This window comes from Ursus arctos, unplaced genomic scaffold, assembly GCF_023065955.2.
Source record: "Ursus arctos isolate Adak ecotype North America unplaced genomic scaffold, UrsArc2.0 scaffold_8, whole genome shotgun sequence".
In the NCBI taxonomy this organism is placed as follows: Eukaryota; Metazoa; Chordata; class Mammalia; order Carnivora; family Ursidae; genus Ursus; species Ursus arctos.
Genome location: NW_026623100.1, coordinates 27,860,921 through 27,878,820, shown reverse-complemented (window position 1 = coordinate 27,878,820; position 17,900 = coordinate 27,860,921). Strand labels below are relative to the sequence as shown.

The following is a 17,900-nucleotide window of genomic DNA, read 5'->3' as shown; positions in this document are numbered from 1 at the left end:
ATATGTCCCATTTTGTCTCTTGGAAACATTTTTTGGCTTAAAGTTTATTTTGTGTGATGTTAATATAGCCACTGCAACTTTATTGTTTTCATGGTATATCGTTCCATTCTTATTTTTTTCCCCATTCTCTTACTTTCAGCCTGTTTGTGTTTTTGGACCTAAAGCTTGTCTTTAATTAATTAATTAATTAATTTTTAAGTCTCTCTTTTGGAAGCAGCATATAGTTGGATTTAAAAACCAACCCCCCCCCAATCCTATAATTTCTGCCTTTTTTTTTTTTTTTTTTTTAAGTAGGCTGCATGCCCAGTGTGGGGCTTGAGCTCAGAACCCTGAGATCAAGAGTTGTGCGCTCTACTGTCTGAACCAGCCAGGCGCCCTCCTCTCTGCCTTTTGATTGGCGTATTTAATCCATATACTCTTAATGTCATTCTGTATTTGGGTTTATGTCTGCTATTTTGTTATTGGTTTTCTATATGCTGCCTTTTTTGTTTTTCTGTTTCTCCTTTACTGCTTTTATCCTAATATGCCATTTTAATTCCATTGATTTTTTTTTAATACTTGAAAAATTATTTTCTTAGTGACTACATTGTAGGTTATAGAATGCATCTTAGTTGCTTAGTCTTTACTTCAAATTAATAATAATGGAATTTTAGTAAAATATGGAAATATTGTTCTAGTATATCTCTGTTCCTTTGTTTCTGACAAGAAATCAGCTGTTAAACTTACTGTGGTTCCCTTGTACACACATTTCATTTTCTCTTTCTGATTTTAAGATTTTGCTCTTCACCTTTGGCTTTTAACAGTTTAATGATGAGTCTAGCTGTGTATCTCCTTGTGTATATCTATCTTAGTTTGAATTTGTTGTGATTTCTGTATGTGTAGATGAACTTTTTTTTTCTTATCAAAGTGGAACATTTTGGCCATAATTTGTGTAGGGTGTTTTTTGTTTTGTTTTTGTTTTTTTTTGCTCTGCCCACTCCTTCTGGGAGTCCACTTAGATGTATGTTTCCAGAGCCCTGAATAGTTGTGATTGATAATGTTGTTCAGTTTTATATTTGGCTAAGTTATAGTTACAGTTCTGAATTACTAGGAAAGTCCGTGGGTCTCCTTATAATACCTTGAAGGTACTGAAAGAATGAGGTTTATTTTTTATAATTAGTTGTTGAATTGTCTTTCTGTATCTTATGTAGGTCGGAGAATTGACTCATGGATCATAGCTTTTGTAGGGCTATCCAGGAATAGGTAAAATATATCAGTAGTTTTTTTAGGATTTTATTTATTTTAGAGATTGGGTAAGCAAGCAAGGGGAGGAGCAGGAGGGACAAGCAGACTCTGTGCTGAGCACAGAGCCTGACACAGGGCTTGATCCCATGACTCTGAGATCATGACCTGAGCCAAAATCAAGAGTCGGATGCTTAACTGTCTGAGCCACGCATGTGCCCCATTTTTTTAAAAAGATTTTATTTATTTATTTTAGAGATAACGTGCATGTGGGGGGGACATCAATAGTTTATTTTAATCTGTTACCTTTTGAGGCCCATATATCTAATTCATAGCATTTTTTTTTTCTGCTTTAGACTTTTAAATGGCTTTTTTTTTTTTTTTAAGATTTTATTTATTTATTTGTCAGGGAGAGAGAGAGCACACAAGCAGGGGGAGCAGCCGGCAGAGGGAGAAGCAGTCTCCCCACTGAGCAAGGAGCCCGATGCGGGACTTGGTCACAGGACTCTGGGATCATGACTTGAGCCAAAGGCAGACGCTTAACCAACTGAGTCACCCAGGCGTCCCTTAAATGGCTTTTAAAATTCTTATATGTATAAACAACAAATTATTTCATCTTTTCAGTTTTTCTATGTGTAATTCATGTGGGTGGGAAGATATGGGAGCTCTCATGGCAAGTCCTATTTTGAAACCTATTTTCTTCCACTCAGAATATATCTATCACTACTTTTTTCATTAAATAGCCATTTAAAAATGTTTTTAAAGAAATAGGCGATCTTGGGGCACCTGGGTGGCTCAGTTGTTAAGCGCCTGTCTTCGGCTCAGGGCGTGATCCCAAGGTCCTGGGATTGAGCCCCGCATCAGGCTCCTCTGCTGGGAGCCTGCTTCTTCCTCTCCCACGCCTCTGCTTGTGTTCCCTCTCTTGCTGGCTGTCTCTCTCTCTGTCAAATAAATAAATAAAATCTTAAAAAAAAAAAAAAAAGAAATAGGCAATCTGAAGAAGCCTGTATCAAAGAAATTGAATCAAGAATTACTGACTTTGCTGGGCGCCTGGGTGGCTCAGTTGGCTGAGCGTCCAACTCTTGATTTCGACTCAGGTCATGATCTCATGGTTGTGAGATCAAGCCCTGTATTGGACTCCATGCCTGCTTAAGATTCTCTCTCTCCTGCCTCCCCCCTCCCCAAATTACTGACTTTGTAAAACAGAAAGCATCAGGTCCATAGGTGTTCACTGGTGAATTCTACATAATATTTAAAAAGAAATTTAAGGAAGTTACCCTAATACCAAAACCAGATAAAGACACGTAAGAAAACCATAGACCAGGATGTCTCATGAACATAGATGCAAAAATCTTTATAAAATATAAGCAAATGAAATCCAGCAATGTATAAAAAGAACTATATGCTACAACCAAGTGAGTTTTATCTCAGGTATACACGTCTGGTTCAATTCATGTAATCTATCACATCAACAGGTTAAGGACGAAAAATCACATGATCATATGAATAGATAAAGAAGAAAACATTTGGCAAACTCGAACACTTAAGATAAAAACTCTCAGTAAATTAGGAATAGAGAGGAACTTCCTCAACTTGATAAAGAACCTACAGGTAACATCATATTAATAGAATCTCAAAGGTTTTCTGATCAGGAACAAGGAAAGTGTGTTACCTCTCATCATGTCTTTCAACATTGTACTGGAATCCTGCCTAATGCAGTAAGGCAAGGGAAGGAAATAAAAGTTACACCGGTTGGGAAGGAAGAAATTGGTCTTTGATTGGAGATGACATGATCATCTATATAGAAAACCTGAAAGAATTGACAGACTCATGGAACCTAGTGAAAAAGGACAGCAAGGTTACACGATACAAAGTTAATGAAAACTCACTTGCTTTTCTATATATCAGCATTGAAATTTGAAATTTATTATTTTAAAAAATATTTGAGAGCATGAGCAGAGAGGGGCAGAGGGACAAGCAGACTCCTTGCTGAGTGGGGAGCCCAAAGTGGGGCTTGATCCCAGGAGCCTGAGGTCATGACCTGAGCTGAAGTCAGATGCTTAACTGACTGAAATTAAGACATACTATACAATTGCAGTAATCAAGACAATGTGGAATTGATGACATAGATCAATGGAACAGAATAGAGAGCTCAGAAATAGACCATGTAAATATAGTTAGTTAATCCTTATAGAGGAGCAAAGGCAATAACATGAAGCAAAGATTAGTCTTTTCAACAAATGATATTGAAACAATTGGACAACCACATGCAGAAGAAAGAATCTAGACACAGACCTCTGTACACTTCATAAAAATTGAAAATATATCATACACATAAAATGCAGAACAATAGAACTCCTAGCAGATAGGAGAAAACCTAGATGACCTAATGACCTTTTAGATACAACACCATTATCCATTAAAGAAAGAATTGATAAGCTGGAGTTCATTAAAATTAGAAACTTGTGCTCTGCGAAAGGTAATGTCAAGAGAATGAGACGATAGCCACAGGCAGGGAGAGGGGGAAAATATTTGTGAAAGATGCGTCTGATGAAGGACTGTTATCCAAAATATACAGAGAGTCTTGAAATTTAACAGTAAGTACGTGAACAATCTGATTAAAAAGTATGCCAAAGATTTTCTCTGCCGTCTTGCCCTAGAAGATACACAGATGATAAGCGCCTGAGAAGATGCCCTATATCCTCTTTCATCAGGGAAATGCAAATTAAAACATCAGTAAGATTCCACTGCACATCTATTAGAATAGTCAAAATTCAGAATACTGAGAACACTAAATGCGGAGAAGGATGTGGAGTAACAAGAACTCTCATCTATTGCTGGTGGGCGTGCATTCCACTTTGGAAGGCATTTTGGCAGTCTCAACAAAACTCAGCGTACTCTTACCATAGATCTCGCAGTTGTACTCCCTGATATTTACCCAGAGAAGTTGAAAACTAACATCTACACAAAAACCTGCACACAGATGTTTATATAAAGCAGCTTTATTCATAATTGTTGGAACCTAAAATAAACCAATGGGATATTGCTAAATGAAACAAAATAGAGAAATCTTATGCTGAGTGAAGGAATCCAGATTAAAAAAATTACGTAGTATATCTTTTTTTACACATGAAATTGTAGAAAACGAAAACTAATAAAGCAGATCACTGAAGAGTGTGGTCGTGGGGACTGGAAAAGGGATGGATGACAGAGGGGCTTAAGGATACCTTTTGGGTTAATGTGTGTGTTTATTATCTTGATGGTAGTGATGAATTCATAGACGTAGACTAAATCTGAATCAAACTCTGTACTTTGAATGTGTTCAGTGTATTATATGTCATGTATATCTCAAAGGTGTAAAAGACAATTAACTGATAAACTCACACTCCCTTATTTGTAAAACCAATAAAACAGGTTAACTTCTGTGCCAGTGAGTTATTAATTCTAAAAGAGAATTGGTAGCTCTTAAAAAATGAAGGGTAATCTAAAACTGTTGTAGGATGTTTACTTTTTGAAATGAATAAGATGCGGTAAATGTAAATAAGTTGTTCTGCATGATCAATTGATGTGTTTAGGGATCACTTAGTCACCTTAATAACTTTATTAATATCAGACACGGGACTTTCAGTTTGGCATTTAGAGAATTCTTTTTTTTTTTTTTTTTAACCCTTTTGGTAACCTATTTTTCTGATGTTACCTTACTATAGAGGGCATATTGGGAAACCTTCTCTGAATGCTGAAGTGCCTACTATGGAAATTAAAAAGTGGGAAGGCAAAGTCTTAGAGTGAAAAAATGTGTTGCTTATTGTTACACTTGGTATTTTCACCTGTGTGCTCCATATCTTTCCAGATTTGTCTTTGCTTGTTTATAAATTCAGGCAATATTACCATTTCTTTTAGTTATTCTTTTTTTTAAAAATTAAGATTTATTTATTTAAGACAGAGTGCATGAGCAGGAGGGGTAGAGGGAAACGGAGAGAGAATCTCATGCTCCATGTGGAGCATGGAGCCCAACCCGGGACTCAGTCCCATGACCCTGAGATCATGACCCCAGCCAAAGCCAAGAGTCAGACACTCAACCCACTGCGCTACTCAGGCTCCCCTCTTTTAATTACTCTTTGTGGTACTCTAACCAGTTAATTGTCTACAATCACTTCTTTGTAATATATTTGTGGTCAAATTTAGGTTTGTGGGGCACCTGGATGGCTCAGACTGTGGAGCATGTAGCATGTGACTCTTGATCTCAGGGTCATGAGTTCAAGCTCCACATTGGGCATGGAGCCTACTTAATAAATAAATAAACTCACCTTTAAAAAACATTTAGGTTTTCAACTGAATCTGCCTTTTCACTTGGGAAAAAATGATACTAATAATTTTTTAATGTGTTAACTATTTTTATTGTTTGATTTTAGGTCCATTGCAAAAGAACTTGCAGACTGGCTTATAAGCAACAATGTGGTAGAGCATATATTTGGACCAAATTTACATATTGAGGTTTGTGGAGAATTACTTGACTTCTCTGCTCTATTAAGAGAAGAATACTTTAGAAAATTAGTTATAATAAGTTTTTCTTTTCCAGATTATCAAACAGTGCCAAGTGATTTTGAACTTCTTGGCAGCAGAGGGGAGGTTGAGTACTCAGCATATTGATTGCATTTGGGCTGCAGCACAGGTAATATTAACAGCTTTCATTTATTAAGTGCTTCCTTATTATTTGTTTTAAGTGTTTTATTCCCTTATGAGGTAAGTTCTCTTATCCTAAAGTTCTGGCTACAGAAACTGAGACATAGAGAAAGTTGGGCATGGAATCTGGAGTCTGGCTTGGGAGTCTATGTCTACCATATTACAGGTAGAATTGAAGGAAACGAGAGTTAGTCAACTGGACATTGTACATGAAACCATCTTGGTTTATTAAGAGACATTTACCTATTATTTTTTGTTGATAAAGTAAACCTTTTTATCCTGAATGTTGTATTGGGGATTCTTTTTCCTATTATACTCTTTTCTTTTTTTCTTTAGTTTTTTTGTATCTACATGGTTCAAAATCCAAAAAATAAATATTAAAGTATATATTAGGTATTTTCCCTCCTCCAGTCCCTGTTTCCCAGGAATACCATTCTTCTAAGGTGCATCATAGATTTTCTACATAAATAGCTGACTGTAAGCTTTTTTTCTTGTCTTGTCTTACTTTTTTTGGTCCTCTTTATTACAAATGTTGCATACTAAGTGGACTTGGCTTTTTTTCCACTTTATTTTCAAGATTATTGCGTGTCAATATATGAAACGATTTTTTAAAGAGGGCATAGTGTTTCAGTACATGCATGTATAATTTATTTAACCAATTCCCATTCATAGGCATTATTTTTTTCCCCAATCTTTTCTGTTATAAACAATGCTAAAAATAAGTTCTAACATGTTCATTTCATCTGTGTGCAAAAGATTTATCTTTTAAGGAGAATTGTTAGATTAAAGCATCTGTTCAGTTTACTTGTGGTACATAATGGTGTGATAATGCCTGTTTTCTCTCATCCTCGGTATGTTGTGTCCTCCTTGATATTTGTGTACACTTCTTGATATTTGCTAAACTGATGGGTGAAATGTGTATTTTAAATTGCATTTTGTTCATGTGAATCACAGTGCAAATCTTGTGTTGAAGAGCCGTTTTTGTTTCCTTTACTGCGAATGTCTGTTGATATTCTTCATCATTTATTAGTGATTTTACTTGTTCTTTTTTGTAGGAGACCTCTATGTATCAGTGAAATTGGACTTGTGTCTGTGTTAAGAGTTGTGACTATTTTCTGCTTTGATGTTGTCTTTTGGTTAAGGTGGTTTTTGGTGTTCAGTTTCAAGTTTGTGGTTTCATACTTGTGGTTGAATTTTTTTATGGCCTGTGGATTTTGTCTTATGGTGTGAAATGCCATTTCCACTCCAAAGTTTTAAGAAAGTTCTCCTTTAGTTCCTTCCTGTTTCAATTTTATATTTTAGTAGTCGTCGTCTTCTTTTTTTTTTAAGATTTTATTTGAGAGAGAGAGTGAGAAGAGCATGAGCGGAGGTGGAGGTGGGGCAGAGGGTGAGAGAGAAGGAGCCTCCCCTCTGAGCAGAGAGCCCGGCATGGGGTTGGATCCCAGGATTCTGGGATCATGCATGACCTGAGCCGAAGGCAGACGCCTCACTGACTGAGCCACCCAGGCGCTCCTGTATTTTAGTCTTTGATACATTTGGAATTTCTCTTGGTTCAAGGTGTCATTTATGTAACTTTTTCCCCTTTTTTAGTTATGTAGCTGTCCCCATTCCACTTGTTCAGTAATTCTTCTTTCCCTTATTGAATTGAGATACCAGTTTCATTTTGACTAGGTCAGTTTCTGGAGTCTGTAGACTGACCTGTCAGTATATCCAGTCATGATCTGTATACCAGGGATTGGTAAACTTTTGGCTTGGTAAAGAAGGCTTTTGGGCTGGCCCCTTCATTTTGTAAATATTTTTTCAACATAGTCTTGTACTTTTTTGGCATATTGCCTGTGGCTCCTTCCATACTGCAGTGGCAGAGTATAGTACTTGTGTATATATAGTATATATAATACTAACCGCTTTAAATCTTGAAATATTTCCTGTCTGGTCCTTTAAGAAAACATTTGCTGATCATGGGTTTATACTAATGTCTTTAGCTTTTGCTGTCTGTCTTTCTTTCTTTTTTTGTAGTATTTGTTCATATCTAGCAGGGCTGGTTTTTTTAAAAATATATTTTTAAAGAAATTTTCTTGGGGGGTGGGCGCCTGGGTGGCTCAGTCGTTAAGCTTCTGCCTTCAGCTCAGGGCGTGATCCCAGAGTCCTGGGATCAAGCCCTGCATAGGGCTCCCTGCTCCGCTGGAAGCCTGCTTCTTCCTCTCCCAGTCCCCCTGCTTGTGTTCCCTCTCTTGCTGGCTGTCTCTCTCTTTCAAATAGATAAAATCTTAAAAAAAAAAATTTTTTTTTCTGGGGAGGGGCACCTGGGTGGCTCCGACAGTTGAGCATCTGCCTTCGGCTCAGGTCATGATCCCAGGGTCCTGGGATCGAGCCTTGCTGCTTCTCCCTCTTCCTCTGCTCCCCTGCTCCTGCTTTCTGCTCACTCTCCCTATTGCAAATAAATAAAATTTTAAAAAAAGAATTTTTCTGGGGACACCTGGGTGGCTCAGTAAGTTAAGCGTCTGCCTTCAGCTCAGGTCATGATCCCAGGGTCCCGGGATCGAGCCTGCTTCTCCCTTTGCCTGCTCTGCCTTCAGTTCTGCTTGTTCTGTCTCTCTCTGACAAATAAATATATAAAATCTTAAAAAAAAAAAAAAGAATTTTTCTGTTTTCTCATGTAAAGTTTAGCTTTGACTTATTCTTTAAAAATACTGTAATTTTAATTGTAATAATGATGAATTTGAAGAGAATCAAATTTGTCTTCCTATCCAAAGCTTTATACTGTTTATTTTCTTTCATATCATTCAAAGTTTTAAAGTTCCTTGTATATAAGTTTTATTTTATATTCAGCTTATTCTTAGGAATTTAAGTTATATTTATTTTTGCTGTAATAGCCAGTTCTCCCATTATACTTCGTCCATTATATTTCTTTCTTCCATTATAGTTGATTACAGTATATAATCATAAAGTTTTTAATTTTTATATATACAGCTTCAAATACATAAAGTTTCAAATTTTTGATAATTATGTGTCTTGAGACCTTACATCTTAGATTGGTTGTGGTAATTTTTCAATACTTTTTTATAACTTCCCATATTTAATATTGTATATTTATACATTACTATCATTTCAATAAATTAAGGAAGCACTTTCCGTTTCAGAACAAAGGGAAATTTTTTTTCATAATTTTCTGAAAATTTTACACATTTTAGTAGATTTAAAATTTTTATTTTGTTCACAGCAAGACTAGGAGAATAGGAGAATAATGATAAATATATCATTACAGAATAAATAGAAATAGTGGAACATTCTTTATTGAAACTGAAGTTCATCAAATTAATAACTATGATAGTATGGTCTGTTAAAGGTTTTAGCATTTCGCCCTAGCAAGAGTTTGAAGTAACCTAGTAAGGGAATAATTAAAAATTGTGGCATAGTCTGTGAGACAGTTTGCAAAAACTTAAAATATCTTTAAAAGATTAACTATAAAAAATAAATATATTTTAAGGGTTAATTTAATTGGGTCTTTCTATGGTTTCTTACTACTTTACTTCTGAATAATATACTACAAGAATGATCAGACATTTTTACATTTGAGGTTTTTTTTTAATTTGAGCACTAAATATAATTAATTTTAAAGTATCTGTGGTTGGTTAGCTTCATACAGTCTTGCTTAAGTCTTTTTTCCTCCCATGTGGAGTAAGTTTTTGAGGTCACTTTGCTCACCTGAGATAGATACATACATACATACACACACACACACACACACACACACACACTTCACTCATAATAATTGGATTGGCTTTTGCTCATTTCATTGTTTGTATCCTAAACCTTATGTTGGAATCCAAGGAGAAAATAGACAAAAATGGCAAATGAATTTGAAATTGTTAGAAAAAGTATTTGTAAATATTTGAAAAATGCTTATCTTTGTAATTAAATATAAGTTCAAATAATGTAATGGCATTTCCTTTTATTGGTTAATTCCCATTATGTTTAGTAATGCATTATATTGACCAGAGTATGGTATAACTTTGGGAAGCAATATAGCAGTTCTATTTCTGGTAACTTATTCTGTAAATACATGTACATGAAGATGTTCGCTACAGCATTGACCATGCTAGCAGAAAAGGAATGTCACTGTAGGACTACTTAAATAAGTTTTGGGAAGTTCATATAATAGTATCCTTTGTGGCCGTGAGAAGGACTGAAGGTGCTGTATTATGTTCATGTGGAACAATATGTAAGAAATAGTTTTACTAAACACTGCATAAGTAATAGATCTTTTGAGAGAAAATCCCAAGTACACAGTGTATTCTCCCAATGTGTATTTAAACAGTTACAAAAAGAGGATGCATACATACATATATATGTATATATCTTACGTGTATATATATGTACTTTGCATTTATGCATGCCTGGAATCATTTGGAAAAATACACAAGAAATTTTAATAGGTTTGTTTGTGGGTAAGTTATCTGGGATAGATGGAAGACTTCCTTTTTATTGTCTATGCTTATGTAAACTTTGAAACTTTTACATGTGTTTATTAGTTTTTCAGTAAATAACAGACTAGTATATGAAGGTAAAGTAAATATTTCGACATTTAAATGACTCTACCATTTGAAGTTACTATTCTGGTTTGATTCGGTTACCTTTATATTTCCCTCTACATACCCTTTCGCTGTAAAATGTTTTAGTCATAGGACATCAAAAAATCCCTTTCAGAATCCTTGCACTCTATTGGAATTTATTGTTAAATGCTTTCCAGATTTGAAGAATGCTTGTGTTAATGCATGTAAGTTACTGATATAATAATTTTATCTTAATATGGAGCTAAGTTTTGGGGGGGTAGATCTTTGTGTCAATGACAGAAGTCAGATTCTCTAGGATTTAGTAGGACTTAAATGTCACCTGATTCAGATGTGCTTTATGCACATAATTAGATTCTCAAAAGGATTAGTGATGACTAATTTTAGAAGCACTGAGCTAGCTATACTCTAGTGCTTATTAGCTTCTGCATGTGTATTTGTATACATATTTAGATTATTGCTTTAATGAGACATTGCATACTACTAGCGTGTGAAGTTATGACTCTACTTGAGTTAGAATCTGGGCACTGTAATATCATTCTGTATTATATCTTAGATATTTGAATTTTTTCCTTCCTGGCTTTTTAGGAGCTTTTAACATGAGCTTTGTTCTTTTTTTATGTTGTCGGGTGTCTTCATGCATGCCTTTGTTATCCATTCATAAGAAAGATGACTAAGTAAGTGGTCTAGGTATTCTTGGCTGTTGTGAAATATTTTTTTATTAGAACTGTATCAGGTGGGACTTCTGTTTGGAAACATTTTCAAGGGTAGTGATGATAAAACAACTTGTACTTTTCTCATTAGAGTCACTAGGCTTTCTGCCTGTGGAACTTCTAAAAGAGAGGGTGAAAAGGGATACCAGTATCTATGCTTAAAAGCTATGGTTTTATAAAATTTTTTACCCAGGGGAGAGCCCTGGTGGATGGGTAGAATGACTAAGTTGGCTGTTTGTATTTTTCTGACTGATGGCTAACAAATATAGTTATTAAGAGTATTTAGTGAAATCCTGTATTTTTATTTCCATATCTCCTGCTGTCCATCAGATCTAGGTCTCTGAGTCCAGTATCTTCCCCAATTACAGTGGGAAGGTTGACTTATATACTCTGCAGCTCACTCACAAATTACTCTGAGCTACACCCTTCTCTACCTGTACATTTTAAAATGTATTCCCTTCCTGTTAGTCTTTCAAAAGTTTGTCGAAATCTAGTGTCTATTAACTCACATTTTCTTTGTGGGCTTTTTCTTTTCATTCTAAAATACAGTGATGATTGATTCTCTGCTATAGAAGATGAGGGAATTCTCATCTTATTTTCTATTTCCCTGTTTTTACTGTATTATTTGTACTTTTTTAAATTACATGTTTTAAATTCTACACTAGAACTATGATTTCTGCAGTTGTTTAGTGCTAATTTCGTATTTAGGTGTATGACTCACTACCAGTCCTTTTTCCTCATTTCTGTTTCTCTCATTCTAGAATTAATGAGTATTTATTCTTGTGGATTTCACTGAGTAGCCTTTGTTTTCCAGAAGGAGAAATTTGTGGATGTTCTATTCTGGGTTATTGCATACTTGCGATGTCTGTTTTCTTTGTACTTGAGAAGTGTTTGATTGTAAGATACCAAAGCCACTCTTATTTCCCCTCAAAACTTTGTAGTAGAAGACATGATTAGAGTTTTGGGATGATGCCTTTTAACACATCTCATCTTTTCAGTTACTACCAGACTTTTTGACTGCGACCTGCAGTATTTTACCATCCTTGCCAACATTTGTTACTTGAGTTTAAAAAAAAAAAAAAAACTAGGTGTGTGCTTCAGCTGCATATATACTAAAATGATTAGCATGGCCCCTGTGCAAGGATGACACTCAAATTCGTGAAATAGTCCATATTTTAAATAAATAAAAATGTAGTCATTCTAGTAGGAGTGTGGTGATATCTCTCTGTGCCTTAATTTGCATTTACTTGCATTTCCTAATAACTTGAGCACCCTTTCATGTGCTTACTGGCCATTTGTATATGTCCATTCAAGTCCTTTGCCGGTTTTTGAATTGGGTTGTTTGGGAGTTTTCTTGTTAGGTTTAACTGTACTTTTTACCTTCGGATGTTAGTTCATTATCATATACAATTTACATATATTTTCTCCAACTCTGGGTTTCCTTTTGCTTTCTTTAAAGTATCCTTAGATTCTGAGGCACCTGGGTGGCTCAGTTGGTAGAGCATGGGACTCTTCATCTCATGGTTGGTGAGATCAAGCCCCACCTTGGGGATAGAGCTTACTTAAAATAATGATCAAGTATCCTTAGATGCACAAAAAAGTCTTAATTTTGATGAATTTCAACTATTATTTTTGTTGCCCACATTTTTGGTGTCCTAGTGATGAAACCATTGCCAAATCAAATGTGAAGATTCTCCCCATTGTTTTCTTAGCAGAGTTTTATGTATTTATCTCATGAGTTTAGGTCTCTTTACCCATTAAGACTTGATTTTTGTGTATAGTGTAAGGTAAATAATTTGTGACTGTCCAGTTTTCTCAGCACCTTTTCTTCAAGAGACTATCCTTTCTCCATTGAATGGTCTTGGCACTGTTGTTGAAAATCATTTGACCATTTATGTGAAAGTTTATTTCTGGGTGTTCTACTCCATTGGTCTATATATCTGTCCTTCTGCTAACGCCATACTGTTCTAATTACTCTTGTTTTCTTGGAGGTTTCACAGTTTTCCTTTTGAAGATTGTTTTGGCTTTTAGAACTCCTTGCAGTTCCTTATGAATTTGATGATTGGCTTTTCCATTTCTGACCAAAAAGGCTCTTGGAATTTTGAAGGGACTGTGTTGAATCTATAGATCGCTTTGGGGTAGTATTAACATACTAACCATGTTAAGTCTTCCTATCCGTGAATATGGGATGTCTTTCCATTTATTTAAACCTTAATTTCTTGGGGCGCCTGGGTGGCTCAGCCGTTAAGCGTCTCCCTTCGGCCCAGGGCGTGATCCCAGGGTCCTGGAGTTGAGCCCTGCATCGGACTTCCTGCTCTGCTGGGAGTCTGCTTCTTCCTCTCCCACTCCCCCTGCTTCTGTTCCCTCTCTTGCTGGCTGTCTCTCTCTCTGTCAAATAAATAAAAATTAAAAAAAAAAAATCTTTAGACCTTAATTTCCTTGAGCAGTGTTTTGTAATTTTCAGTATACAAGTATTTCACCTTTTTTTTTTTTTTAAGATTTTATTAATTTGGGGGCGCCTGGGTGGCTCAGCTGTTAAGTGTCTGCCTTTGACTCAGGGCGTGATCCCGGAGTCTTGGGACTGGGTCCCACATCAGGCTCCTCCGCTGGGAGCCTGCTTCTTCCTCTCCCACTCCCCCTGCCTGTGTTCCCTCTCTTGCTGGCTGTCTCTCTCTCTGTCAAATAAATAAATAAAATCTTTAAAAAAAAAAGATTTTTATTTATTTGACAGAGAGAGAGACAGTGAGAGAGGGAACACAAGCAAGGGGAGTGTGAGAGGGAGAAGCAGGCTTCCTGCCGAGCAGGGAGCCCGATGCGGGAGCTTGATCCCAGGACCCTGGGATCATGACCTGAGCCAAAGGCAGATGCTTAACTGACTGAGCCACTCAGGCACCCCTCACCTCTTCTGTTAGATTCATTTTCAAGTACAATTGATCCTTGAACAGCACAGGTTTGAACCACCTGGGTCCACATACATTTAGATTTTTAAAAATTTTCTATTATAGTTTTCTTAACATTTTCTTTATTGTAAGAGTACAGTCTATATTATATTTAACATATTATAAGAGTACAGTATATATTATATATAACATACAAAATATGTGTTAACTTTTTATGTTATTGGTATTCTGGTTTAGGTTATTGGTTTATGTTTTTGCTTAGACTTATGGTCAGCAATAAGCTATTGATAATTATGTTTTTGGGAGTCACAGTTATACCCAGCTTTTTGACCGTACAGGGTATCAGTGTCCCAAACCTCTGTGTTGTTCAAGCATCAGTTGTATTTTATTCTTTCAATGCTATTGTAAATGGAATTGCTATCTTCAGTTCCTTGTCAGATAATTAGTTGCTGGTATATGAAAACATAGCTGAATTTTGCTTGTTGATATGTACTCTGTTACATTGTCTATTTGATTTTTAGCTCTACTAGCTTTTTATATGTAGGTTTTTCTGTATATAGGATTGTGTCATTTTTGAACAGTTTTACATCTTTTCTAATTTGGATGCATTAAATTTTTTGTGGGGGGTGGAGTCCAATAACTCTGGCTAGAATTTCAGTGTAGTGTTGATTAACAGCGATAAATATGAATATCCTTATCTTATTTGTGATCCTAGGGGAAAATCAGTCATTTATCATTGAGTATGCTGTTAGCTGTGGGATTTTCATAAATATCCTTTATCATATTGAGGAGTTTACCCTCTATTCTTAGTGTTCCAGGAATTTTTATTATGAAAGGGTGTTGGGTTTTGTCAGATGGCTTTTCTGCATCAATTAAGATGACCATGTGGCTTTTTTCCATTGTTATGATGTGTTAGAGTAATTCTCTTTTTGAACCACACTTGCATTTCTGGGGTAAATCTTACTTGGTCATAGTGAATGACCATACCTTTCCGTATGGTCTTAGGTTTGATTTGCTCATAGTTTCTGGAGGACTTTTTGTCATTTATGAGGTACTGCTTAGTAATTTTCTATGTTTATGAAGACTTTGGCCTCATAGAATGAGTTAAGAAGTATTTCCTTCTGTTCAGTTTTTCGGGGAGGATTTGAGAAGGATTGGTGTTAATTTTTTAGTTAAATGTTTGTTAGGGTTCCCCCAGTTAAGCCATGTATTTTAGTACCTTGTTGAAAGGTTTTTTATTACTGATTCAATCTCTTCTTATAAGTCTGTCGACCTTTTCTATTTCTTCTTGAGTCAGTGTAGGTAGTTTGCAAAGAATTCGTCCCTATCTTCTAGGTTATCTAATTTTTTGGTGTGCTGTTGTTCATAGTATTCTGTTAATTTTTTTTTAATCTGTAAGTTTGGTAGTAATATCCCACTTGCATTTCAGATTTTTTAGCTATTTATGTCTTCTCCCTCTTTTTTTCAAGCTAGCTAAATGTTTGATAATCTTTTAGAAGAACCAACTATTGGTTTTAATTTTCTCAATTGTTTTTCTAATCTGTATTTTATATATCTGTGCTCTGATCTTTATTTCTGTTCTTTTAGCTTTGAGTTATAAAGTATGTTTATAATTGTTGTATCTCCTTGTTGTATGGAACCTTTTATTAATAAATTATATCACTCTTTATTAATCTTTTTAAAAAAAGACTTAACTGTAGGTAAAAGGAAACCATGTAAGTTTTTTAAGTTCTAATAGTGGCTGTATCCATATCATTGTATAACAGATCTCTAAAACTTTTTCATCTTCCAAAACTGTACTCATTGAATAATAGAGGGGCACCTGGCCGGCAAAGCTTGCAGCTCTTGATCTTGGGGTTATGAGTTTGAGCCCCACGTTAGATATAGAGTTTACTTAAAAATTAAACAAAAGAAAACCAGTAAGTCATTGAACAACAACAACTCCCCTATTCTCCTTACTCACAGCTGGTGATGGCCACTATTCTACTGCTTGTATTGTTCTGACTACTCTATATTTTTCACATTAGTGGAATCCTATAGTATTTGTCCTACTGTGAATGGCTTATCTCACTCAGTGTAATGTCCTCATGGTTCACCCATGTTGTAGCGTGTGATAGGATTTCCATTCTTGTAAGGTTGAATTATATTCCATTGTTTGTATATGCCACAGTTATTTGTCAATGGTTGTTTACTTTGCTTTCATCTTTTGACTGTTGTAATGGTCCAATGAATATAGGTGTGCAAGTATCTCTTTGAAATTCTACTTTTATTTACTTATTTATGTGTATATGTGTGTATGTATGTAATCTCTACACCTCCTATGGGGCTTGAACTCACGACCCCAAGATCAAGAGTTGCATCCTCTTCTGACTGAGCCAGCCAGTCACCCCTGAAATCTTGCTTTTAATTCTTTTGGATATATACCTGGAAGTGGGATTGTTTGGTAATGTGGTAAGTCTTTTTTTCTAGTAACTTTTTAAAAATTTGAAGTCTATCTTACTTCATTTTAGTATAATCAGTCCAGCTCTTTTTTTTTTTTTTTAAAGATTTTATTTGTTTATTGGACAGAGAGAGAGGCAGCCAGCGAGAGAAGGGACACAAGCAGGGGGAGTGGGAGAGGAAGAGGCAGGCTCCCAGCAGAGGAGCCCGACGTGGGACTCGATCCCAGGACTCTGGGATCACGCCCTGGGCCGAAGGCAGACGCTTAACGACTAAGCCACCCAGGCGCCCCAGTCCAGCTCTTTTTTGCTTATTATTTGCATAAAATATCTTTTTTAATCCTTTAACTTTTAACCTGTTTGTTGTGTCTTTGGATATATATTGTGTCTCTTACAGACCACATACAGTTGTATCATGTTTTTAAAATCCATTCTACCAATCTCTTTCTTTGATTGCAGAGTTTAAGCCACTTACATATATATACATATATATGTATGTGTATATTTATATACATATTTATTTTTTGTTTAGATTTTTGTTTTCAGAGAGAGAGAGAGTGCAGGCATGGGGGGGGAGGAGCAGAGGGAGAGGGACAAGCAGATTCCATGCTAAGCACATGGCCTGATGTGGGGCTTGATAGATCTCACGACCTAAAGGTCGTGGCCTGAGCCGACATTAAGAGTTGGATGCCTAACTGACTGAGCCACCCAGGTTCCCCTAAGCCATTTGTATTTAAAGTAATTCCTCAAAGAGTGATTTACTTCTGACATTTTTCTGTTTCTTTTTTATATGTCTTACAGTGTTTTTGCCCATCATTTCTGTTATGGCCTTTTGTAGTTGTTTGTAGTTGATTTTTTGTAGTATGGATTTCCTTTTTCCTTTCTTTTTTTGTATATTCTGTAGATAATTTGTGTTTAACATCTCGAGATTCTTATTGTCTAATTTGAATTTGTCAACTTAAATAGTACACAAAAATTATGCTTCTGTATAGCTCCTTCTGCCTCATTTTTGTTTTTCATACAGCAGATTTCAACTTAATACATTGTGTGCCCAGTTATGTAGATTAATAATTCTTTTTGCTTTTGTTTGTGAAATCATATATCAAATAAAAGGTGGAGTTACAAATGAAAACAATAATACTAGCTTTTAATTGCCTGTGTATTTAACAGAGGTCTTTATTTTGTCACTGTTCCGTTTTTCATTTCATTCTGAAGGACTTCCTTTAGCATTTCTGGCAGGGCAGGTCTAGTTGTAGTGAACTCCTTTAGCTTTACCATTCCTTCCTCATAAGGAGAGTTTTTCCATTTATACAATTCTCAATTGAAAGTTTTCTCTTTCAGTCTTTGAGCATATCATCCCACTTCCTCTGGTTC

At 35.6% G+C, this 17,900-nt stretch overlaps 1 protein-coding gene and 1 pseudogene across 9 annotated transcripts in view; both read left to right on the top strand.

The window, feature by feature from the left end:
* USP34 (ubiquitin specific peptidase 34) overlaps positions 1-17,900 on the top strand; it is a 239,393-nt gene that overhangs the window by 77,392 nt on the left and 144,101 nt on the right. For all 9 annotated transcript variants that reach the window (XM_026485129.4, XM_044377919.3, XM_048222672.2 and 6 more), the window contains exons 9-10: positions 5,634-5,715; positions 5,801-5,893. In XM_026485129.4, coding sequence (XP_026340914.1) covers positions 5,634-5,715; positions 5,801-5,893 — 175 coding nt within the window. The remainder of the gene's footprint in view (positions 1-5,633; positions 5,716-5,800; positions 5,894-17,900) is intronic.
* Positions 12,247-12,366, top strand: LOC113247731 (U6 spliceosomal RNA; annotated as a pseudogene).